The sequence below is a fragment of the Lampris incognitus genome, chromosome 8 (assembly GCF_029633865.1).
Source record: "Lampris incognitus isolate fLamInc1 chromosome 8, fLamInc1.hap2, whole genome shotgun sequence".
In the NCBI taxonomy this organism is placed as follows: Eukaryota; Metazoa; Chordata; class Actinopteri; order Lampriformes; family Lampridae; genus Lampris; species Lampris incognitus.
In genome coordinates this window covers 53,899,307-53,925,384 of record NC_079218.1, presented here as the reverse complement: position 1 = coordinate 53,925,384, position 26,078 = coordinate 53,899,307, and the positions used below count along the sequence as shown (strand labels likewise).

Below are 26,078 nucleotides of genomic sequence, written 5' to 3'. Positions count from 1 at the left end.
GCAAATGAATTGGATATTTTAGCTATAATATAATTTTTTTCTCCCCAATTGTACTTGGCAAATTACCCCATTCTTCCGAGCTGTCCCAGTCACTGCTTCACCTCCTCTGTCGATCCAGGGAGGACTGCAGACAACCACTTGCCTCCTCCGATACATGTGGAGTCGCCAGCCACTTCTTTTCACCTGACAGATGACTGCTTGGCGTCCTGTGCATCATATTCTTCATAAATTTTATAAGTTCATTATAATTCTGTTTATCCTGTTTCAATATTGTGTTGTGTAAACACAACATCCATTGCACGTTGTCCGTCTTGGGAGAGAACTCCCTCGTCTGATGCTCTCCCTGAGGTTTCTTCCATTTTTTTCTCTGTTAAAGGGTTTTTGTAGGGAGTTGTTCCTTATCCGATGAGAGGGTCTAAGAACAGGATATTGTGTTGCTGTTAAGTCCACTGAGGCAATTTTGTAATTTGTGATATTGGGCTATACAAATAAAATTGACTTGACGTGACTTGACTTGACAGTGAGGAGTTTCGCCAAGGGGCCGTAGTGCATGAGAGAATCATGCTATTCCCCCCAATTCCCGCCCCCCCTGAACAAGCGCCCCAACTGACCAGAGGAGGCGCTAGTGCAGCGACCAGGACACATACCCACATCCGGCTACGGCCAATTGTGTCTGTAGGGATGCCCGACCAAGCCGGAGGTAACGCGGGGATTTGAACCGGCAAGCCCCATGTTGGTAGGCAACGGAATAGGCCGCTACGCTACCTGGACACCTAGTTTTAATATAATTTATGTGTGGCTTCCAACTTAATTTTTTGTCTGTTAATACTCAGATAAATTTAATTTCAGGTACTTTTGTGATTTCTACATCATTTATCATGAGTTTCTTGTCTGAGTTGGTAGATGGATTCCCAAAGATTATAAATTTTGGTTTGCTCAAATTTGGTGTTAGTTTGTTGGCTTTTGTGGAAAAAAAAGTGAAAAAAGTGATTGTCTTGTTATAACTGCTTCAGACAATCTATCACCTTTTTCTTGTAGTCACTGCCTGGATCTCGTTTCAGGGGCTAATAAGTATTTATGTCACTAAGTAATGTCATAACTTTGTTGTAACCACTGCCTACAAGACAAAAGTGATAAGATTGTCTGAAGCTGTTAGAACAGGACACTGCTATTGATAGAATTTTGTATCACAGATTATACGACGAAATTTTGTTTCTCCCAGCCCACAGCAGTGCAACACAAAAGACAAAAAACACATATCCAAAACAAAACGACACTGCCAAAAACATACAAAAACGGAGAGAACAAAGCAAAAAAAAAAAAAAAAAAAAAAAAACCAAACCCTCAGTCAACAACACAATCCATTCAGTAAATTTGTAACACAGTCCAAAAAAATCTCATTTCACTGTCCAGAGGATGAATGCCAGCCAGGATGAATGTTGGAACTGCTGGTCTGCATGGGCTATCAGTTAGCTTAGCCTTCCCCACTTCCACGTCCTGTCAGACCGCCCTCGGTGTTTCCTCTTCGGGCACAGCTCCAGGCAGGGGCCGTGGTCCCTGGGCCCACCAGACAAAGCAGACCAAGCTCTCCCAGTCAGACATCTTTGATACACCTCCCCCACACTCCACACGACAATACAAACACAGACGCAGACAAAACACTGCACAGTTGATGCTAGGCGAAGCCGCCACCAGATCGCCCTCAGTGTTATCGGAACCCCCGGTCTGCATGGGCTAGCAGTTAGCTTAGCCTGCCCTGCTTCCGCATCCTGTCAGACCACCCTCGATGTTTCCTTTTTGGGCACAGCTCCAGGTAGGGCTGTGGTCCCTCGGCCCACAGGACGCAACAGACCAAGCTCTCCCAGCTGATCCAACGCCAGCTCACCCAGCCCTCAAATGAAATCGATGATCACAGACATAATTCTTCACACGATGACAAAAAAACTCAGATGCAGACGTAGACCTGGATAAAGACACTGCATAGTTGGAACTGGGCGAGGCCGCCGCAAACGTGAGTTTGCGCCGCCATTTTCCCACACCGGAAGAGGTCACACCCATATTTGCACATGAAACTCGTCGTTGGTTTCGGTTGTTAGGCACTGTATTGTACTGTATTGTTAAAAAGGGGTGGGGATACCTGCAGTCAGTTTAGACTGAAGATGTCACTTAGATGAGTGATGAAACATGTAGTATGTCAATAAACGTTGTGTTCAGGTGAACTGATTCAACCTTCTTTGATTTTCTTACCTGGATTATTGCATATGCAGCAAGACAAGAATGTACAGCGTGCTACTTTGCTGAAGCAAGCACACTAAATGTATGCTGTCTTCAGTATGCATTTGTAACGCGTGATTGTGTACTCAATGGCACATTTGCTCCCTAGTATGTACTGCAGGACCATGGGAAACCAGGGGGTTTTAAGAAAATATTGATAAATTTGAGCTTTGCAATACTTTTTATTGTACTAATTCTGTGAAAGCCAGTATAATGATGTTCAAAACAGTAAACTAGTAGTAGAAACTACGTCAAACTGCATAAAACTCCACATGACTCTGTTTAAAACTCTGACCACAAAATGTTAGTTTTACAGTTTTGTAAAAATGCTGCACTGAACCACAATAACTATAATTTAGTCTGGAGTCCTGCCTCTGCAGGGAAAAAAAGAAATTGCCACAAATCAGCACAGTATTCAGAGGAGAATTACCTTTAGTTATGAATGTTTAATTAGATAAATTACTTTGACATATTTTTGATGTTTTTTAGAGTTAATTCTTTTGTTACAATATGTTCATACAATGCATGCAGCAGGCTTTTAAGACATCTAAAACAGAAATAATTAATCCAGGAAGTTTTTTTTTTTTAGTTCACGAACAATTGTGAATTAAAACTGAAGAGGATGTTGACAATTTTATTGAAATTAAGGGATTATTTGGATTGTTGAAAGGGTCCGCTCAAATCTACACCACGTCCTACCCACGTGCAAATCTGGTTACACTGATACGCCAAAGATGAAACTAATAAATACTGATGGTATCACTGAATTGATATTTCACTTGTTTTTGGGTCACATTTGATTTAGCATGACTTTAACTAACAAATGAGGTCCATTGAATCATGTAACTTATGTCATGATACATGAATCTATTGCTACATTCTTGCCAATATACAGGCACCTTAGCTGTGCTTGGGGACATCAACCCAAGAACAACTAGACATACACTAAATAACATACTCATTATGGCATCAACTTTGATACTGTCCAGGGCCTCTTTTGCCTCACCAGGGCCTGCCTTTTTGGACTTGCCATCTAAGAAACAGCAAAATTTTAGAGATTAGAAAAAAATCAAAATGAACTCTCACCCTGTGTAATTACACAACCATGCACTTCCCTTTTTCAACCTAAATCTTGATACAACCAGCTTGAGTAAAATCCAAGTAGCTTGAGTAAAATGGTGATAATGTAAATAGCCAAAATCAACTCAGCAATTTATTTACAGAGCACATTTAAGACAACAGATGTTGACTAAAGAGAAAAGGGAATTAAACTAAATAAATAAAATAAATGAATATAAAATTCCTTGGAGAAAATGATAGGCAGAATAAAACACTCATGCTCATTTAAACTGCTACTACTACTTCCTTTGGCTACTCCCATTAGGGTTGCCACAGTGGATCATCCGTTTCCATCTCTTCCTGTCCTTTGCATCTTCCTCTGTCATGCCAGCCACCTGCATGTCCTCCCTCACCACATCCATAAACCTCCTCTTTGGCCTTCATCTTTTCCTCTTGCCTGATACCGCCATCTACCAATATACCCAGAATCTCTCCTCTGCATATGTCCAATGTCCAAACCATCTCAGTCTTGCCTCTCTTTCTTTGTTTCCAAACTGTCCAATGTCAGCTGTTCCGCTAATATACTCATTCCTAATCCTGTCCTTCTTCATCACTCCCAATGAAAATCTCAGCATCTTCAACTCTGCCACCTCCAACTCTGCCTCTTTGTCTTTTCATCATTCCTATTGTCTCCAAACCATGCAACATAGCTGGTCTCACTACCATTTTGTAAACCTTCTTTTAAATTCTTGCCGGTACCCTTATGTCGCAAGTCACTCTTGAAACTATTTGCCATCCAACTCCAACCTTCCTGCAGTCTCTTCCTCATCTCTCTTCCACACTCCCTGTTACTTTGAACAGTTGACCCCAAGTTTTTAAACTCATCCACCTTTGTTATCTCTACTCCTTGCATCCTCGCATTTCAACTTCCTCCCTCTCATTATTGTATTCCGTCTTGCTCCTACTGACTTTCGTTCCTCTTCTCTCCTGTGCATACCTCCACCTCTCCAGGCTCTCCTCAACCTGCTCCCTACTCTCACTACAGAATGTCACAATGTCATCCGCGAACATCATAGTCCACGGAGATTCCTGCCTGATCTTGTCTGTTAACCTGTTTATCACCATTTCAAACAAGAAAGGGCTCAGAGCCGATCTTTGATGTAAGTAAGTACATTTTTATTTATTATAGCACTTTTAAAAAGCAGTTACAAAGTGGTTTACTCTCAATACAGAAAATACGAGTAAATACATAAAATAAATTGAATGAATATAAAATATGGCATAGGGAGTAAAAGATCAAACTAAAAATGAACCAAAACAGAAGCCAGGGATGGGGATCTATGAAAAGGCTTGCCTGAAAAGATGGGGTTTTAGAAGCCACTTAACAGTCCAGAGATTCAGCAAATGTAATGGATTAGGGAAGATTATTCCAGAGACTTGGGGCTAAAACTGCAGAGGTGTTGTCACCTTTTGTTTTGCAGTTGGAATTGGAATGAGAATATCAGAAATGTAACCGGGGGGCAAGATCATGCAGTGCTTTAAATTCAATCAATAAGATCTTGTAGGTTATTCTGAATTTTACGGGAAGTCAATGGAGGGATGCAAGAATAGGGGTATTATGAGGCTTATGGCTACTTCTAGTTAGTCTAGCAACTGCATTCTGAACCAACTGTAGACTATTTAAAGTAGCTTGGTTGAGGCAAGAGTAGAGGGAGTTACAGTAATCTGATTTTTGCAGTATTTCTTAGCTGAAGAAAACGGGATTGGTCAAGTTTAGTAACACAGTGATCAAAAGAGATATTCTGTTTAAAGATATAATACCAAGATTTTTAGCGGTTGGTTTGATGTTTGAATGAAGTGGACAAATAAACGGATCAACTGCAGTGGTAAAGTTCTCATGAGCAATTAAGAGAACTTCAATTTTGTCGGGATTTAGATGGAGGAAATTAAGGGACATCCAGTCTTTGGTGGCAGCTAAGCAATCATGGAGGGAGGACAGTTGATTCAGTTTATTGGGTTTGGCAGAGAAATAGATTTGAGTATCATTGGCACAATAGTGGTATGACATGTGTTGAAAGTGACTAAACAAATGACCCAGAGGAAGCATGTATAAAGGAGAAGAGGATTGGTCCAAGGACAGACCCCTGAGGGACTCCACACAGTAGAGGAGCTGACGAGGATACAAATTATTAATACAAACATTAAAATATCTATTAATCAGGTAAAAGCGAAACCAATTTAACGCTGTATCAGAAATGCCAACCCAGTTCCCCAACCTATCAAGTAAGATGCCATGATTGATGGTATCAAAGGCAGCGGTTGAATCTAGAAGAAAAAGAATAGAATATTCACCTTTATCAGCATGCATAAGAATGTCATTGGACACTCTTAATAATGCAGTCTCAGTACTATGCTTATGATGAAAGCCAGATTGAAATTTATTGAAAATTTTACGACCCTCAGTCAGCTGCAGGATTTGGTCCACAACACATTTTTCAATGATTTTGGATAAAAAAGAAGGTTTAAAAATCTGTCTCTAATTCTCTACCCTTGCTGGATCAAGAGAAGGCCCCCCCCCCCAATTGCACTTGTCCAATTACCCTACTCTTTCGAGCTGTTCTGGTTGCTGCTCCACCCCCTCTGCCAATCCCCGGAAGGCTGCAGACTACCACATGCCTCCTCCCATACATGTGGAGTCGCCAGCCGCTTCTTTTCACCTGACAGTGAGGAGTTTTGCCATGGGGACGTAGCATGTCGGAGGCATGCTACGTCCCCCGAAGAGGTGCCCCGACCGACTAGAGGAGGCGCTAGTGCAGTGACCAGGACACACGCCCACATCCGGCTTCCCACCCACAGACATGGCCAATTGTGTCTGTAGGATGCCCAACCAAGCCGGAGGTAACGCAGGGATCGCTGCATCGAATCCCCATGTTGGTAGAGAGAGGGTTTTTTTTTTAGTAGGGGCTGAACACAGGCAATTTTGAAACAGTCAGGTATGGTCCTGGATGTGACTGAGCAGTTGATAATTGAGAGCAGGCAGGGACCTAAACCAGGGAGGATGGATTTTTAAAATTTTGTCAGAACTCTTATCACAGGGACTGGAGGAGTGACACATAAGGGCTACAGTATTTACAAGGAACTGCAGAAAAACAGGAGTAAATTCCGACATTAAAATCGGATGGTGGAAAGGGGGTGGGCAGTGGGGGTAAAATTGGACCTTAGTCCATTGACCTTGTCAACAAAGGACAAGAAATTTTCGCAGTAAATAGCAGAATAGGCGGAAATAGTAGGAAGAGAGAGATTCACAAGCTGATTGATAGTACTAAACAGAAACCTAGCTTTATGTTTATTACTATCAGTCAAGTCAGCGAAGTAAGCAGCTCTCAAATCTTTAATAGTTTGATTCAAATTCAATAATAACCCCTTCATGTGGAGTTACTGAACTTCAAGAGTAAATTTTTTTCCATCTGCTTTCGGCCTTCCTATAGTCCCTTCTTTTTTGATGGATGCTTTCATTGATCCAAGGGTTTGTTAATAATTGGGACAGCCCTGGAAGTATGTGTAGCCGAAAAGGGGCAGATGTACACAAATCATTAAACCAACTAGCTTGGTCATTAATGTTGGCGAAGTGAGGAGGGAGGCTGGCCTGACTGGAAAAGTAACTAGAAAACATGGCTGCTGACTGCTTATTAAAGATCTACTACTACTTTCGGCTGCTCCCGTTGGGGTCACCACAGCAGATTATCCGTTTCCATTTCTTCCTGTCTTCTGCATCTTCCTCTATCACACCAGCCATCTACATGTCTTCCCACACCACATCCATAAACCTTCTCTTTCGCTTTCCTCTTATCCTCTTTCCTAGCAGCTCCATATTCAGTATGCTTCTCCCAATATACCCAGCATCTCTCCTCCACACATGTCCAAACCATCTCAATCTTGCCTCTCTTGCTTTGTCTCCAAACCGTCCAACTTGAGTGGTCCCTCTAATATAATCGTTCCTAATCCTGTCCTTCTTAGTCACTCCCAATGAAAATCTTAGCATCTTCAACTCTGCCACCTCCAGCTCCACCTCCTGTCTTTTCATCAGTGCCACTGTCTCCAAACCATATAACATAGCTGGTCTCATAACCATCTTGTAAACCTTCCCTTTAACTCTTGCTGGTACCCTTCTGTCGCAAATCACTCCCGACACTCTTCTCCACCCAGTCCACCCTGCCTGCACTCTCTTCTTCACCTCTCTCCTGCACTCCCCATTACTTTGGGCAGTTGACCCCAAGTATTTAAACTCATATGCCTTCGTCACCTCCACTCCTTGCATCCTGACCATTCCACTGTCCTCCCTCTCATTCACACATAGGTATTCTGTCTTGCTCCTACTGACTTTCATTCCTCTCCTCTCCAGTGCATACCTCCACCTCTCCAGGCTCTCCTCAACCTGCACCCTACTCTCAGTACAGATCACAATATCATCAGTGAACATCATCGTCCATGGAGACTCCTGCCTGATCTTGTCTGTCAACCTATCCATCACCATTGCAAACAAGAAAGGGCTCAGAGCCAATCCTTGATGTAATCCCACTTCCACCTTCAACCCATCTGTCATTCCACTGCAGCTCCATCACTGCCGAAGCCCATCACCTTCTTGATGGAGATATTCTTCTCCTGGAGTCTGGTCTTCAGAGCTGCAGCAATTGTGCCCGCAGTGCCATCTTGAAGTGGGATTACCTTGGCAAAGGTGCTTTTGGCCTGGCCATTGGAGTCAACCAGCCTGAACAGAGATATATCTGTAAGAGACCTTGCATTGGCAATTATGGCAATTTCCCCATGTTAAAAAAAGGTATAGACACACCTTGTGAGGAGCACCAACTCCTTAGTGGTGGTGATGTCTGTTGTCTCATCACACATGAGCCCCACAAACTGTGATGTTGTCATCTCTGCCTCATGGTCCAGTCGGATCTAATGAGCCAAAACCTAATAGAACACATCATTAATGTTGTGATTCCTATTTAAATCAATTATTAATATAAAATGTAATGTATATGTAAGTTATTTTAACTATCTTTTTGAAATTATACCTGTAGCATCTCTTGCAGGATCCTCCTACTCCTGTAACTTGCATTCCCACCCTGCTGTAGGTGGGCTAGAACCTCACAACCAAGGTGGTCTTTTGCAAAGTCCATGAATGAGGAGAATTTAGTGGTGTGGGCCACTTCCTCCTTTGCCATCCAGTAGAGGGCAGGACTGCTGCTAACCATTTGGGTGCCCTAGGCGTAATTGCTTTGTGGTGCCCCCCCTGCTGTGTGGTGGTGCACAAACTACCAACCACACCCACACCCCCACAACCCCCCCCTAGGGAAAAAAATCTTTAGCTTGCTAACTTTAGCAAGCTGGTTGCCTCAAGCTGTTTCCCACCATTAGGCAATGTATGTAATGCATTCCAAGGCTAACATTAAAGCACTTTACAGTATTTTAAGAACTAACATTTCTAAAACATACCTGCAAGTGAAGCACGAGCATCATCCCGCTACTTCTTCTTTTTTCGCTTCTCTGCTCGCGATTCCTGTTGCCTTTTTGAAGCCATAGTGTGTAGCTAACGTTTAAGTTAGCGCCAGGCTTGTGTTTGTTAGGCGCAATCGCACAGACCATAGGAAGAAGGAGGAGGGGGGGCACCATAATTCATTTGATTATTTCAAGGAAATATGTATATCTCTGTATTATCAATAATGGTCTTATGATACCAATTATAATTGTGCTTCATCTTAAATTTAAATAATTAATCATTATGAAAATTATAAATAAAGGGCAGTTGGTGCCCTATGCACAGTGCGTGATGCACGTTATGGGAGTGGCGGCTCTTGTAGAGGGTCTCCATGGCCTTTTTTTATGGCGTCGTGCTGCAGTGACACCTGAGAGGTAGAAGATGCATAATAAATAAATAAAACAAAACAGGAATGTGTTATGTCTCATCAGAGAAAGCAATACTTTGTAAGCCTCACCTGCAATTGGAAGCCTTGCTCGGCCCCACCATCCCTCAGATGCCAGCCGCTGCATTTCTTTCTGCAAAGCTTTCTTGTGCTGCTCTGATTTCATATTGTGGGAACGGATGACATCCTTCCTGAGTGTGTAGACAGGATCCTTTGACCAGCAATTCTCCCCATTACGCTGTTTTTGTTGGTGGGAATTGCAGACCCTACAGAGCATCCCCACCACATTGCCGGACTCATCACTGGTCTCTAACAGCCATGGGAGCTCCTGTTTCCATGCTGGATCCCAACCAACCCTGTGCTTGTTGGAGCTATAAATAAAATAAAAATATACTATAGTTTCAATTGGAAATGTTGAAAAAAATTATATCTGACATGGTAAAAAAAGTAAACTAACCAGGGCTATGCAAAAATCCAATACAGTAAAAGACAACCTATTGAACCTAAGGAAGTCCACTAATTTTGTCCAAGATAGAAGTATAAATAAGATGCAGGGCTTGACAATAAGGTATTTCTGTCTAATGTTATCCTACTAGCTGACAAATTAATTGAATTTGACTGTCATTTATTCATCACACAAATCTATCTATCTAGGGGCAGGAACATTTTGTTTGGTTTAACGTTAACATTACAGTTACCATTCGTGAGTTTGTTGGAATGTTTCGACGCTGAAGTTTTTGTTCATTGAACTACACCCCAGCATTGAGATAGTGGAGCCAACGTTCTCAAGGACGTCAACCTTTCCAAACGGCGCAAAACCCTCCTAGGGATAGGGGAACGTTCAACGTCGTGAAACAAATCTGCCTAGAAGATCCGTCTGCCTATAATAGTTAGCTAGAAAATATTACTCACCTTGTGAACTTTGACAGCCTCTTTCCTTTGTCAGCCTCCACAGTCTCACCGTGTGTGACAAACTGCCGAGTGCTGCTGCTGTTAGTTGATGCCAACGGTGGTGCTAACGTAATGTTAGCAATCGCGGTATCCTCGACTTCGGTTCCAGGGCCAGGTTGCTCTGCCACTGGCAACATCACTGGCACAGCAGGTGTAACCAGCGATCGAAAAAAACCTTACAAAGTTTTTTGTTTTGGACCGTTGGGGCCGCCGCTTCATTTACTTTTGCTCAACATAATACAGAGTAACGTTAGCCTACAGTCAGTCGCTAATTAGCTAGCCGAGGACAATCTTTGATAACGCCTTTGCGGGATTCTCAGGTAGAAATGCACATTAGGTAACTAGCTGCATCTTATCCAATCAACAGTGTCAAACCATAGTTTTCAGTCATGTGACATTGGCGGGCAAAACAAAGTTCCAGCACGGTGGCCAACAGTGGAAACTCTGTAGAGCAGCAGCACAGAACTGTCAATTTTCCAGCTGTTCCAAGCAACGACTATTTGGATCAACTTACGAAAGAAGAAAACAAATATATTAACAAACTACACGTTTTGGACACTTGCGATCCATATACAGCACCCGCCGCAGCATTTCAGTCTCTAAAAACAGCGAAGTCCCTGCCAGAGCTCTAATTTGGCGATGTTTACATATATCTTGTGGAGAATCCCTCTCCTTACACTAATGCCAGGATGAAAGCTTACAGAAGTACAGACAGTTATATGTATTTTCGTTCTGGATGGGTCAGTAATGCTGCCGTTTGGGAAGTGTTTTTCCCGCCAGGTGGACGTTCCAATATGAATGTGACGTCACGTGAAAACTATTCTGTTTTTCCATATTCAGTTGCTGTCTGATGAGCCTTGCTCGATACGTCACTTGTATTGTGTGATGTTAATACATTTACACCGTGGGAGCAGTAATCAGTGTTGCAAATTTTATTCCTTTACATGATGTTTACTCAGTTCAGCATCTGAGATTATTTGGATGTTCGTGTCATTCCACTGTCTACATATTCACATTTGCGGTAAGAATTGTTGAGGGGGGGACACAAGGTGGCGCTGGTGCATTATCATAGTGGCGCTGCGCCCCTATACCATTCTTTAGGGACAGCCCTGCAAAGTTCCGACTCTCCCCTCCACACTCCTACCTTTCCTCCTCTCCAGCTGCCTCTGGACATACCTTCCCCCTCTCCTTCGCCCAACAGTAGCATAGTTTCCACCGGCACCCTGCTGGTTAACAGTACCAGTGTTGGTTGTTGGTAACCCAGACTTCGACCTATCCGGTATGAAAATCGTATATATGATCCGCATATATTCTATTTGGTAAAGATTTTACACTGGATGCCCTTCCGGATGCAACCCTCCCCATTTGTCCGGGCTTGGGACCGGCACTAAGAATGCACTGGCTTGTGCATCCTCAGTGGCTGGGTTTGCTTATTAAAGGTGCAAGAGTGAATTATATGTTTCTGAGGTGTTGTAATAGGTGGGGGTGGCACGGTGGCACTGTGGTTAGCGCAGTCACCTCACAGCAAGAAGGTCCTGGGTTCGAACCCTGGGCTTGTCAAATTTTGGGGGTCATCCTGGGGTATCCTCTGTGTGGAGTTTGCATGTTCTCCCTGTTTTTTTCCCTCTGGGTGCTCCAGTTTCCTCCCACAGTCCAGACATGTAGGTCAGGTGAGTCGGCCATACTAAAATTGTCCCTAGGCGTGAATGTGTCGGCCCTGTGATGGCTTGGTGGCCTGTCCAGGGTCTCTCTCCACCTGCCGCTCAATGACTGCTGGGATAGGCTCCAGCATCCCTGCGACCCCAATTGGGATAAGCGGCTTGGATAATGGATAATGGCTGTAATAGGTGGTAAAGACGCATCAAAGGTAACCTAAGAAGGTGGAATCAGTTCATTTGGACACAACGTTTATTGACAGATATGTTTCCTCACTCAACTAAGTGGCATCTTCAGTCTAAACTGACTGCAGGTATCCACACCCCATATAGACAATACAGTACAATGCCTAACGACCGAAACCAATGACCAGTTTCATATGCAAATATGGGTGTGACCTCTTCCGGTGTGGGAAAATGGCGGCGCAAACTCACGTTTGCGGCGGCCTCGCCCAGTTCCAACTATGCAGTGTCTTTATCCAGGTCTACGTCTGCATCTGAGTTTGCAATCCTCCTGACACTTAACAGCATACACTTTATTTCTCTGTTTTTGCCAGGGGACCCGACCCGAACTTCTGGCGCAGCATGTTTTGGGGTTTGCGTCTCAGCTTTTCCAACACTCCCGCCACATACACTACCGTTCAAAAGTTTGGGATCACATTGAAATGTCCATATTTTTGAAGGAAAAGCACTGTACTTTTCAATGAAGATAACTTTAAACTAGTCTTAACTTTAAAGAAATACACTCTATACATTGCTAATGTGGTAAATGACTATTCTAGCTGCAAATGTCTGGTTTTTGGTGCAATATCTACATAGGTGTATAGAGGCCCATTTCAAGCAACTATCACTCCAGTGTTCTAATGGTACAATGTGTTTGCTCATTGGCTCAGAAGGCTAATTGATGATTAGAAAACCCTTGTGCAATCATGTTCACACATCTGAAAACAGTTTAGCTCGTTACAGAAGCTACAAAACTGACCTTCCTTTGAGCAGATTGAGTTTCTGGAGCATCACATTTGTGGGGTCAATTAAACGCTCAAAATGGCCAGAAAAAGAGAACTTTCATCTGAAACTCGGCAGTCTATTCTTGTTCTTAGAAATGAAGGCTATTCCATGCGAGAAATTGCTAAGAAATTGAAGATTTCCTACACCGGTGTGTACTACTCCCTTCAGAGGACAGCACAAACAGGCTCTAACCAGAGTAGAAAAAGAAGTGGGATGCCGCGTTGCACAACTGAGCAAGAAGATAAGTACATTAGAGTCTCTAGTTTGAGAAACAGACGCCTCACAGGTCCCCAACTGGCATCTTCATTAAATAGTACCCGCAAAACACCAGTGTCAACATCTACAGTGAAGAGGCGGCTGCGGGATTCTGGGCTTCAGGGCAGAGTGGAAAAGAAAAAGCCATATCTGAGACTGACCAATAAAAGAAAAAGATTAAGATGGGCAAAGAACACAGACATTGGACAGAGGAAGACTGGAAAAAAGTGTTGTGGACGGATGAATCCAAGTTTGAGGTGTTTGGATCACAAAGAAGAACGTTTGTGAGACGCAGAACAAATGAAAAGATGCTGGAAGAATGCCTGACGCCATCTGTTAAGCATGGTGGAGGTAATGTGATGGTCTGGGGTTGCTTTGGTGCTGGTAAGGTGGGAGATTTGTACAAGGTAAAAGGGATTCTGAATAAGGAAGGCTATCACTCCATTTTGCAACGCCATGCCATACCCAGTGGACAGCGCTTGATTGGAGCCAATTTCATCCTACAACAGGACAATGACCCTAAACACACCTCCAAATTGTGCAAGAACTATTTAGAGCAGAAGCAGGCAGCTGGTATTCTATCGGTAATGGAGTGGCCAGCGCAGTCACCAGATCTGAACCCCATTGAGCTGTTGTGGGAGCAGCTTGACCGTATGGTACGCAAGAAGTGCCCATCCAACCAATCCAACTTGTGGGAGCTGCTTCTGGAAGCGTGGGGTGCAATTTCTCCAGATTACCTCAACAAATTAACAGCTAGAATGCCAAAGGTCTGCAATGCTGTAATTGCTGCAAATGGAGGATTCTTTGACGAAAGCAAAGTTTGATGTAAAAAAAATCTTATTTCAAATACAAATCATTATTTCTAACCTTGTCAATGTCTTGACTCTATTTTCTATTCATTTCACAACATATGGTGGTGAATAAGTGTGACTTTTCATGGAAAACACAAAATTGTTTGGGTGATCCCAAACTTTTGAACGGTAGTGTACATAATCACCACTGGTTTACGCTTAGACAGCTGTTGTCCTTCTCCTCTCTTCGATTGGCTGGTGCACTGTTTGGGCGTCTTCCTGGCTTTGACAAACACCCAGTTAGGATAACCACACTTAAACAGGGCCTGTTTAATGTGGGATTTCTCCCCTTCCCTGGCCACTGTGTTGGTGGGAACGTTGTCAGTTCGGTGGTACAGTGTCCTGATGACTCCTATATATACGTATATGTTTGTGCTCCAGTGGATGATGAGACTCAAACCTTAAGTACTGATCAGTATGTGTTGGTTTGCGGTAAACATCAACAATCAAATGTCCCTCATCACCAGTTGCAAGTTCTTTGTCTAAGAAGGCTAAGCTGTCATTTTTCACATCCTCCCATTTTTCATATCCTCCCTTGTGAAAAATGACAGATGTGAAATTGCAAATGGTGATGGGGGACATTTGATTGCCACCAACTTTGGGGAAGCCTGGCCTGAGTGGCTAAAATGTAGGAGGCAGACTCAAAACTGTTTCTATTTAACAAAAATTATTTATTTACAGGGTGTAGCTACATGTGAAACAAAAGAATATGTACCAAGCAAAGAAACAAATCTACAGTAAACTTGGCTCAACTGAATAAAACTCAATTGAGCTCAGATTGACATCAGGTGCACACATCTACATCCTGACATCTTACAACGCCAAAGCAACTGGTTAAATACTCCTCAAGTCAATCAGCAGCACCTGAGTTTAGGCTGCACCACTGTGGCAGGTAAAGCCAACACCTCTCCTGAAACCAGGTACATAATAAAGTGATTCATTCTCAACCATAATGTTGAAAATGCCTTCACTTAACCTACCGGATAACAAAGGATTTGCAAATTTACCTGCAAATCACAAATCAACATAAAACATCTAATAAACCAATTAACCTTCCCCCATACTTTGTCTAATCCTGTGACATCACTAATGATGTCACCCAGTGTATAAATAGAGGAAGTGTGTCAATGTAATATTCCAAGCACACTTCCTCTATTTATACACTGCGTGACATCAGTTACAATAAGAAGGCTGTAAAAACAATGACTTTGTTTAATGGATTTTTGTTGTGGGAACAGAATTGGTAGCCTTGCTGGGTATATTGTGGGTTTTTTTCTTCTTTTTTTTGCTTATTTTATTGTCTGTTTTTCACCCCCTGGCATTTATGTTCTTAACGGGTCGGACCCTTTATTCGACTGGTTAATGTAGTTGCCCGTGGTGAGACATCACAGTCCTTAAAATGTACTGGTATTTCAAAATGTAGAGAAATATTAATTATTTTTTCATCAAGAAAAATGCTGTGGGGGTGTCCGAGTATCGTAGTGGTCTATTCAGTTACCTACCAAAACAGGAATGGCCAGTTCGAGTCCCCGTGTTACCTCCAGCTTGGTCGGGCTTCCCTGCAGACACAATTGGCCATGTCTGCGAGTGGGAAGCCAAATGTGGGTATGTGTCCTGGTTGCTGCATTAGCGCCTCCTCTGGTCGGTCGGGGCGTCCGTTCAGGGAGCAGGGGGAACTGGGGGGAATAGCGTGATCCTCCCACGCACTACGTCCCCTGGCAAAACTCCTCACTGTCAGGTGAAAAGAAGCGGCTGGCGACTCCACATGTCTTATGTGGTAGTCTGCAGCCCTCCCCGGATCGGCAGAGGGGGTGGAGAAGTGATCGGGACAGCTCGGAAGAGTGGGGTAATTGGCCGGATACAATTGGGGAGAAAAAGGGGGGGGGGTGCTGTGATGACTGTTACACCTGTCCCCGGCCAGCTGATGGAGATATTCCGTAAGCACTCGGGAGCAGAGCAAACTTTCATTTGAGTTATTTGAGTTTGATTTATTTATATGAATTTGTCAAGCATCAGCATGTTTTATTTCAAACAGTTGAGGCTATTACAATTTCTTTTTGAGTGCTGTGATTTAAATAGAAAAAATGTATCTGCACCTTTGTTCCTATTTACAATCATTTACATGTGTTAAGAAATTACCAATGTGTATAGGAGCTGACAAGTAAGGTAATGCTTAGATTGTATTATTGTGGCGCCAAAAGCGGGGGGGGATTTTGGGTGTACCTAAATTATGTGCTAGTGCACCTAAATGAGAACTTTAAACACACCAGTGCAACCAATGTAAAAAGTTAGTCTGTCGAATACCTCTGTGTTACCTCCGGCTTGGTCGGTCATCCCTAACGACACAATTGGCCATATCTGCAGGTGGGAAGCCGGATGTGGGTATGTGTCCTGGTCACTGCACTAGCGCCTCCTCTGGTCGGTCAGGGCGCCTGTTCGGGGGGGAGGGGAAACTGGAGGGAATAGCATGATCCTCCCATATGCTACGGCCCCCTGGCGAAACTCCTGTCAGGTGAAAAGAAGCAGCTGGGGACTCCACATGTATTGGAGGAGGCATGTGGTAGTCTGCAGCCCTCCCCAGATCGGCAGAGGGTGTGGAGCAGAGACCGGGACAACTCGGAAGAGTGGAGTAATCTGCTGGATACAATTGGAGAGAGAAACAAAAGGGGGGGGGGGTATTAAAAAAATGTTAGTCTGGAGCCCTGTCAATGCTGGTTCTTTCGCACATCTACGTCCAACAGACTCATTACTAATTTTTTTAGCTGCAGCTGTGTTTATCCTGCTATGCTAACATCACAGTGTACCAAGGCAAGCCTACCATGTGTTTAACCTTTGGGTTTTTTTTACCTGTAGATGTTAGCAAACTCACTAAAAAATGGTCGAGGGTTTAGCTACTTGTTAAGTAAACTACACTTATATTTCTCATCCCCCACTCACAAAAAAAAAACTACCCAATATCACTTGCAAAAGTGCCCCTGCCTTTTTTGTTTTAAAACATTCACAAACCGTATAAAACACTAGTTTTCCTTGAGCAGGAATCAATGGGGTGTGTGTGTGTGTGTATGTGTTTCATTTATTTACCCCACCTTCTTCATCCCTCTCCCAACCCACCAATTGCTAGATCTGTGTCTTGGTTAACCCACCAATTGCTAGATCTGTGTCTTGGTTTTTACCTGTTCTCAAAGGACATGATGTTGTGATTGTTCCTTTTTCTTCAGGCCTCAGTGCGGCTGACTCCAGCTACCCTGCTATATGCTGGGAAGTCTCCAGATGGACACCACATTTTGGTAAATATTTCACCCATGTTCCTTAACACAACCATAACAGTTTCAGTAGATTAAAGCAAAAACTAAACTGATGCACACGTTCACAAAATATGACTACCCTCCAAGCTTTAAAGGGTCATTCCAGTAATAATCATGATTTTCCACCTATCTGGTTGGTTATGGGGCATTCTGGGTGTACACAAGTGGAATTCAGACTTAAAACATGGCTTTAAATAGTTGAAGATCTTGTACTGTCACAATCTCATTCAGCAAAAGCAGATTGATGTTGTCTTGGAATTGGATAAAATTCTTTACATTTTTCACATGACATATTTTGATATGCTTATATCATTGATTTAGTTATTGTTTCACCTTTCATAGCTCAGTCCAGCTTGAACCCTATCATGTTCTCAGATTGTTCACATTTGCTGGCCTCCAGTGTGCTAATTGCAATATGCAATTAAGTCAAAGCTAGCTCATACACCAGATGGCTCATGTACATCTTTGTGCGAAACCTGGGTGTCAACCTTCTTAAAAGCAAGCTTACGTAAAATATCCAAAGAGGAAACTATATTGCAGTGCCAATCTTCAAAGGAATTGCAATGAGAGTTATTTTCTTACATGGATTTGCTAATCATGTGAAATTGACAAAATTGATTGGGGGGGGGGTGCAATTATTGGGGCATCACACTGCTCAGCCTCCCTGGGAAAGTCTACTCTAGGGTGCTGGAAAGGAGGCTCTGACCGATAGTTGAACCTCGGATCCAGGAGGAACAATGCAGATTCCGTCCTGGCCGTGGAACAATGGACCAACTCTATACCCTTGCTGAGGGGGGCATGGGAGTTTGACCAGCCAGTCTACCTGTGTTTTGTAGACTCGGAGAAGACTTAGGACTGTGTACCCGGGGGCACCCTGGGGGGGGTACTGTGGCAGTATGGGGTACCCGGGAAGTTGCTGCAAGCCATCCGGTCCTTGTATAACCAAAGTGAGAGCTGTGTCCACATTCTCGGCACAAAGTCAAACACGTTTTCAGTGGGTGTCGGACTCTGCTAAGGTTGTCCCTTGTCTCCGATTCTGTTTGTGATATTCATGGACAGGATCTCAAGGCGCAGCCAAGGTGAGGAGTGTGTCCATTTTGGGAACCTCAGAATTGCAACTCTGCTCTTTGCAGATGATGTGGTTTTGTTTGCTTCATCAGAACACGACCTCCAGCACATACTGGGGTGATTTTCAGCTGAATGTGGAATGGCCGAGATGAGAGTCAGCACCTCCAAGTCTGAGACCATGGTTCTCTTCCGGAAAATGGTGGATTGCTCCCTCTGGGTTGGGAATGAGTTGTTGCCTCAAGTGAAGGAGTTCAATTTCTTGGGGTCTTGTTCACGGGTGAGGGTTGGATGGAGCGGGAGATTGACAGGCAGATTGGTGCAGTATTAGCAGTAATGCGGACGTTGTACCAGACCGTTTTGGTGAAGAGGGAGCTGAGCCGGAACGCAATGCTCTCAATTTACCAGTCAATCTATGTTTCAACTCTCACCTATGGTCATGAGATTTGGGTAGTGACCGAAAGGATAGCAGTGATCCATTGTGTTATTTTCCTTGGTGGCACCATTAATGTGCCGTCTATATTTTGGTAGTTTGTGGTTTAATTTTGCTCTGTTAGTCCCCAAGGATTATGAAAAGTGAGTCCGTATGTTTTTGCTTCAAGCTGGTAATCTGGCCGGCCAGGGTTTGCAGTGCGCCATTCATGCTGGCCTGGTGTGGGATGTAAACACTGACTATGATAAAGGATGAAGACTCATGCAGTGAATAAAATGGCTTGCAGTTTATGAACAGGGACTCCCAAGTTTGGGATGCAGATTTACTTAACACTGTGTCATCTGTACACCAACCGTCATTTATGTAGAAGCAAATTCCTTTGCCCTTCAGTTTTCCTGATAGTGCCATAACACGATCCACTTGGTGTAGGCGTAAGACCGGCAGATGTAATCTGCTGTCTGGTGTGGATTCACTGAGCCATGTTTTGGTGAAACGAAGGGCAGCAGAACATGCAACATCCTTGTTCATCCCATTGAGAAGAAGCAGCTCATCTATTTTGTTGGGCATCATGAAGTTAAGATTGTCAGGTGACTCTCCTTGAGTGCAGATCAAAATTCCTGCTTTTGGAGCCTCACTAGCACACTGGCCCGCTCCCCCCATCTGCTTTGCCTCCATGTCTTGCAAAGAGCTGCTGTTCCTCCAACTAAGAACTCCAAAAAACATTACGGGTTTGTGAAAACTGGTGAAAAACTTATCTGAGTTAACTGCCTAATGTTAAGCACTTCTTCTCTAATTAAAGTAATCGGGTTTGAATAACCAGACACACAGATAATAAACAAAAACAGAGAAAGTCTAAAGAGCACTGTACCGAGGCTGCCATCCCTGGTGCTATCTTGATGACGTCTGACATGAAATGACAGAGATCAGGCTATCATAATTTCAAAGCCCTTCTTAAAAGATATCAGTTGTGTTTAACCGTCGTGTTTTTCATGATATAAAGTGAATGAAGGTGAAAGGCTGCTCCGCTGATTGACTTTCATTGATTCTGAAGCAATAAAATAACGGTAAGAAAGCAGCTCAGCCATGGTAAATGTTTTATTGTAGCTACTGAGATGATTTACAGCTGTCACTGTGGTTACTCCTACTCTTCAAATAGTGTTTTGATATTGGAGACAATGACCCTTCTGCATGGCGGTGAGGTGAATAAGGTGAATTATTTTTGGTTCATCCAGTGTCCCTCCAGTTCTCCTGTGCTGAGACCAGCAGTGAATGATTTGCTGGTTTGAGAAATATGATCGACTTCTTGTTTACTTTCAAGACTCATACCTAGATACATAATGTTTTGGTTTTGACACTGTCGCTGCCCAGTCTGACTCAACCGTAGATGTGAGTCGCTCATGGTTGACTGAGCCCGGGCAGTGACGAAAACCCAAGCCAAGCCAGGCTGTAGATGGGAAAAAAAAACACTGTTTCACTTCCGCCCCAAAGAAACAGAAATGATTGAGGGAGAAATTGCAAGTGTTTTTCGTGTGCTATACCTGTTGCAAATATACATGCGGTTAAACAGCTGTGAATATCCTCGTTAAGAGTATCCTATTATGAATGTAATAGATGTCAGATACTTCTAGTGAGTGCAGGGCAGCTATGGCATTTAAAGTGATGTGGTACATGTCAGTACTGCCACCAGTAAATAACAGTATCAGCCAAGTGTAAATGGTAAAGCAGCAGACCGATTATTTTATGTGGTAAGAAACAACAGGAGAAACTACAGTGTCTTTTCAAAAGTTGTTTTGGAGATCTGTTGAATAAATCCAGTAATGTATGGATTACTGGATCAACTACACACAGTTCTCAATTGGAAATATTTGATTAAATGACCATTAACATTTTGATTGATTGAGCTTGAGTTAATATATTCTGTTGATGGGTATAAAACGACCCATTACATGTGTAATAACTGTAAGAAAACTATCAGTTTTTTTCATATCTTTTTGAGAGAACCTGTTAAACTTGATTCTTTTGCTTGCCTATTGTGGTTGGAAAAGTTTAAAAGTCTTTTTGTGAAGCCGCACTCTTATTATTCTGAACTTGCATTGAAAATTAGGAGGAAAACCAACTTTGCAGACACTAAGAAGAATATTAAATTGGGCCCTTTCTCAAAACATCAAGCACATCATCAGTAAGAATGCTCTTTAATCACTGAAGTGCATCAGGTTTTTTTCCTCCTTACTAATAGGTGTGTTTTGTGTCCATGTGTGTGCACGTGTGTGATCTCAGAGCAGTGCTAAGTACTTGCACAAGGAGCTGCCTGTTCGCATCGCCCATCGCATCAAGGGTTTCCGTAATCTGCCTTTCATCATTGGTTGTAACCCCACCATCCTGCAAGTGGTAAGTAAGACATTTCAAGATAACACCAGAGATACTCCTACCCTTGTCCTCAAAATTGAGTTTTGTTGAGGGTCAGCGTAGATAAAACATTAAGGGGAATTACTCTGGAGAGCTCTTTCAGATGTTAAAATCTAAAGTAGTCTGAACAGTGGCAATGAAGACAAGTTTGAGGTAAAGTAGGAATTTCAAAAGAACAGCCATTGTCACAGCTTCAACGACAAATTAATGGAAAAATGGAAGAAACTTAGAAAGGGAAATCATATCTGTATTGTTGCTCATATTGTGTGTGTTGAGCTTGACTAAAATGGCAGGTGGACATTTTTCTGATGTGTTGCAATTTTTCATATATTGATGATTTTGAACAACTTTCAGTTGCTTTTTACTGTTATCACATCAGCTCCACACTGCAGCTACATAGCAATGGAATGGGAGTCGGGGTTGGGGGGTGGCAGTGATGAGCAGTAGAATGGGAGTCGGGAGGTGGAGGTGATGAGGAGCAGTAGAATGGGAATCGGGTGGTGGCAGTGATGAGCAGTAGAATGGGAGTCGGGGTGGTGGTAGTGATGGGGAGCAGTAGAATGGGAGTCGGGGGTGGTGGCGGTGATGGGGCACAGTAGAATGGGAGTCGGGGTGGTGGTAGTGATGGGGAACAGTAGAATGGGAGTCGGGGGGATGGCAGTGATGGGGGTCAGTAGAGTGGGAATTGGGTGGTGGCAGTGATGAGCAGTGGAATGGGAGTCGGGGGTGGTGGTAGTGATGGGGCACAGTAGAATGGGAGTCGGGGTGGTGGTAGTGATGGGGAACAGTAGAATGGGAGTCGGGGGGATGGCAGTGATGGGGGTCGGTAGAATGGGAGTCTGAGGTGGTGGCAGTAATTGGGAGCAGTAGAATGGGAGTTGGGGGTGGTGGCAGCTATTGGGAACAGTAGAATGGGAGTCGGGGTGGTGGTGGCAGTGATGAGGAGCAGTAGAATGGGAGTTGGGGTGTGGTGGCAGTGATGGGGAGTAGTTATTCATGACTTGAATTTAAACCAACAGATACAAATATATATGAGAGAGAGAGAGATAGATAGATAGATAGATAGATAGATAGATAGATAGATAGATAGATAGATAGATAGATAGTGGTAGATTTAATCTTAAATTGATAAAATTGCCATAACCCATATTGACAAAAAGAAAAGATGTTTTTAGAAACTTTTGCAAATGTGTTAAAAATCAAAAATCGAAATCTCTCATTTACATAAATATTCAGACCCTTTACTGTGGCACTCCAAATTGTGGTCAATTAAAAAACAAGCAATACATGCTGGTTGCTTTAATTATCCTTGAGATGTGTCTAGAACTTGATTGGTGTCCAGCTGTGGCAAATTGAATTGATTGGACCTAGTTTAGCAAGGCACACACACACACACACACACACACACACACCTGTGTAGTATATAAGGTTTCACAATTCACACTGCATGTCAGGCCAAAAACCAAGCCATGAAGTCCAAGCAGCTCAGTGTAGACCGGTGTGATAACATTGTGATGAGGCATAGGTCAGGGCATGGGTATAAAACTACCGGATATTTTTTGCAAACAGAATGGCTATCTCTATACCTACAGAATTTGGTCATTTCAGAGCCTGTGCCAAAGTATACGTTTCTTAACTGTCACATTTGTCTAATCCCTTTAGTTTTTCTTTTAGTTGCTATAAATTTATGTAACTTTTAGCTGTAATTTTAATCTTTTAGTTTGAATGTATTATTTCTTTGGACCTGCTTGGAGAATGTTTTGGGGTATTTTTTTTTCTTTGCCTTGCAACCTTGCCTCTATTGTCTGTTTACGTCCATTGCAACTCTAGTCACTAGATGAACTTTTGACAAGATTTCCTCCTTTAATTGGAGTTCTTGTGCTTATTAAAAAAGTCACTGCTACTAGGAAAGTTATGTTTCTTGCAGAATACTTTTAGTGAATACTTGAAATTGTCTGGATTCCATGTTTTCTACATTTATGACTGACAGATCATTCCTGTGGCAGCATCCTCACTTTTCTTGGTGCAGTTGCCGCATGTAGTACTCTGGTTCATATGGTACTGTGGTTCATGTAGCACTGTGGTTCTGTGAAGGGGGTAGTTTTATGACCACCAATAGGAATACAGTGTATTGATGGAATTCTAACACCCTCATCTTGCCTACATGACCTTCTTACAGCATGAACTCTACATCAGAGCCTACCATATGCTCAGTGACTTTCCCCTGGTGAGTGACACACAGACACACACACACACACAAACACACACTCATACATACATAGAAGTGGTAAGGGTTAGCCAAGTGGGACATCATGATCTTTGTGGACTATGTTTAACTAGTTTTGACTGGACTATTTTTAACTGTGCAAGGGCCTGCATGTAATTGTAGAGTTGTCGTAACACCTTACATGTGCACTAGCTCCAGGATTTACTGATCTGTTTTGAGCAGAAATGTAATGGTATAGAATATCACCGTTTGTAATACATAAATGGAGGTTATTTTTAAGGCACAAAGCTCTTTTGAACTGAACGTTTTTTTTCCCGTGCAGACTAGCAGGAAAAAAAAAGCAACAGACATTTGGAGTTGCACTTGAGAAATCATGAGTTTACTGTTCATTCAGCTGATCACATGGTACAAAACATTTAAATGAAATGAACAGTTCCACCAAGATTCAAGATTTAGTTTGTCATTTCATTATGTACCTGTGCACATAAATAAAAACAAAATGCCGTTTGTCCCAGCCCACAGCAGTGCAACAGAAAAGACAAAAACATATATGTATCTAAAAAACATATCTAAAAAAACGTATATCTAAAAATTCCCCAAAAACGATACCACTACAAACATAAACACAGAGAGAACAAAACAAAAAAGCACAAACGATTAACAACACAGTCCATCAAAGTGGCATTTCAGTATAAATGTTGACAGCTGGTGTCTGTCAACCAGTGACTAGCACTGATGGGGGTTTTTTAGAGGGTAGGTGGGTGGTCATGTGACGGGGTGGGGGGTTTAGAGGGTAGGTGGGTGGTCATGTGACGGGGAGTTAGAGGGTAGGTGGATGATCATGTGATGGGAGGGGTTTAGAGAGTAGGTGGATGGTAATGTGAGGGGGGGGGGGGTTAGAGCAGGGGTGGACAATCTTGTCCAGAAAAGGGCCAGTGTGGGTGAAGGTTTGTGTTCCAACCAAGCAGTTACATGCCTGAACCCACTAATCAACCAGTAGAGTCTTTGCTGAGGAACTTGATTAGGAGACACAGGTGTGTAATTGCTTGGTTGGAACAAAAACCTTCACCCACACTGGCCCTTTTGGATAAGATTGACCACCCCTGGTTTAGAGGGTAGTTTGATGGGCCTGACCATGGGGGGGTTTAGAGGGTAGGTGGATGGGCATGACCGTGGGGGGGTTTAGAGCAGGGGTGGCTAACTATGTGCCATTGAGAGCCATGTGTATGCAGGTTTTCATTCCAGCCAGGCTCCACACCAGGTGATTTCACTGATTAACAACGCTTCAACCAAAGAGGAAGAATGTATCAGTGAAATCAACTGGTGTTGAGTCGGATTGGAATGAAAACCTGCATACACATGGCTCTCCATGGCACATGGTTAGCCACCGCTGGTTTAGAAGGTAGGTGGATGGGCTTGACTGTGGGGGTTGGGGGGTTAGAGGGCAGGTTCGATGGGACACAGTATGTTAATGATCCTGATGTTAAGTGATCAACACCACTTAACATTGTCTTCTCTGGACCATTTGTCCATTAGACTACACAATGTGTTCATCATACAGTTACAGCATCATATTGTCTCCTATCTTGAAAATATAGTAACATGTCTGACATCCTGATACTTACCATGAAAAATCTTGTTGTTAGAATGGGCGTTAGGTCAGCATTGAGAGCATTAGCATGTGTTAACGTTGCTTTGACAGATCAAGGACCAAGAAGTGGAGGCTCGCTTTAGTAAGCTGGTACAGCAGCTCCTGGATGACCACAAAGACGTGGTCACGCTGCTTGCTGAAGGCTTCAGAGAGTGTCGCAAACACATCCAGGTAAAGGCTTCATCTTCCATACAACTGCTGTGATTTTAAAGCCCTGCTCCATACATGCCGTGTGGACTCTAGGGAAGAAGCTTGACCCCTCTATGGGCAGTATGTAAAGTTTGATTTGTATTTGTAACCGACAAAGTTTTTTTCACTTTTTGAATTGATTCACAGGCTGACAGTGTGTCTATATAATACTTAAATATGTTACAGGGTAATTCTGAGACTTTGACAATATCGTCTTCAAAATTTTAGGCTATATGTTTTTGTGTGGGCAGTACGGTGGCACAGTGGTTGGCGCGGTTGCTTCACAGCAAGAAGGTCCTGGATTCGAACCCCAGGGTTGTCCAACCTTGGGGGTCATCCCAGGTCGTCCTCTGTGTGGAGTTTGCATGTTCTCCCCCTGTCTGCATGGGTTTCCTCCAGGTGCTCCAGTTTCCTCCCACTGTCCAAAGACGTGTAGGTCAGGTGTATCGGCCATACTAAATTGTCCCTAGGTGTGAATGTGTCGGCTCTGTGATGGACTGGCAGCCTTTCCAGGGTGTCTCCCTGCCTGCTATCCCAGTGACTGCTGGGGTAGGCTTCAGTATCCCGTAGCCCGAATTTGGATAAGCGGCTTGGATAATGGATGGACTTTCAGTCCCAAATAGTTATGAGAGTGAACAGTAGCCAATGTCTAAGTCAACCATCTCTAAAACTTTTGTGGAGGGAGCACCTAAAAAACCAAAAAGTTTGAAGACTAGGGTTTTATAGAATCAGGAACTATTTGATTGCACATAGAAAATAGTTGGTATGTTCTCTATATCATGCGTGAGTGTTTTGTGGGAGTCTAGATTATTGCACCGTGAGGAA

At 43.2% G+C, this 26,078-nt stretch overlaps 1 protein-coding gene across 1 annotated transcript in view; it reads left to right on the top strand.

The window, feature by feature from the left end:
* The window catches only part of LOC130116604 (3-methyl-2-oxobutanoate dehydrogenase [lipoamide] kinase, mitochondrial-like), a 103,347-nt gene that overhangs the window by 17,423 nt on the left and 59,846 nt on the right, over positions 1 to 26,078 (top strand). The window contains exons 2-5 of the mRNA XM_056284566.1: positions 17,196 to 17,264; positions 21,058 to 21,168; positions 23,366 to 23,413; positions 25,116 to 25,235. Of these exons, the coding sequence (XP_056140541.1) occupies positions 17,196 to 17,264; positions 21,058 to 21,168; positions 23,366 to 23,413; positions 25,116 to 25,235 (348 nt within the window). The remainder of the gene's footprint in view (positions 1 to 17,195; positions 17,265 to 21,057; positions 21,169 to 23,365; positions 23,414 to 25,115; positions 25,236 to 26,078) is intronic.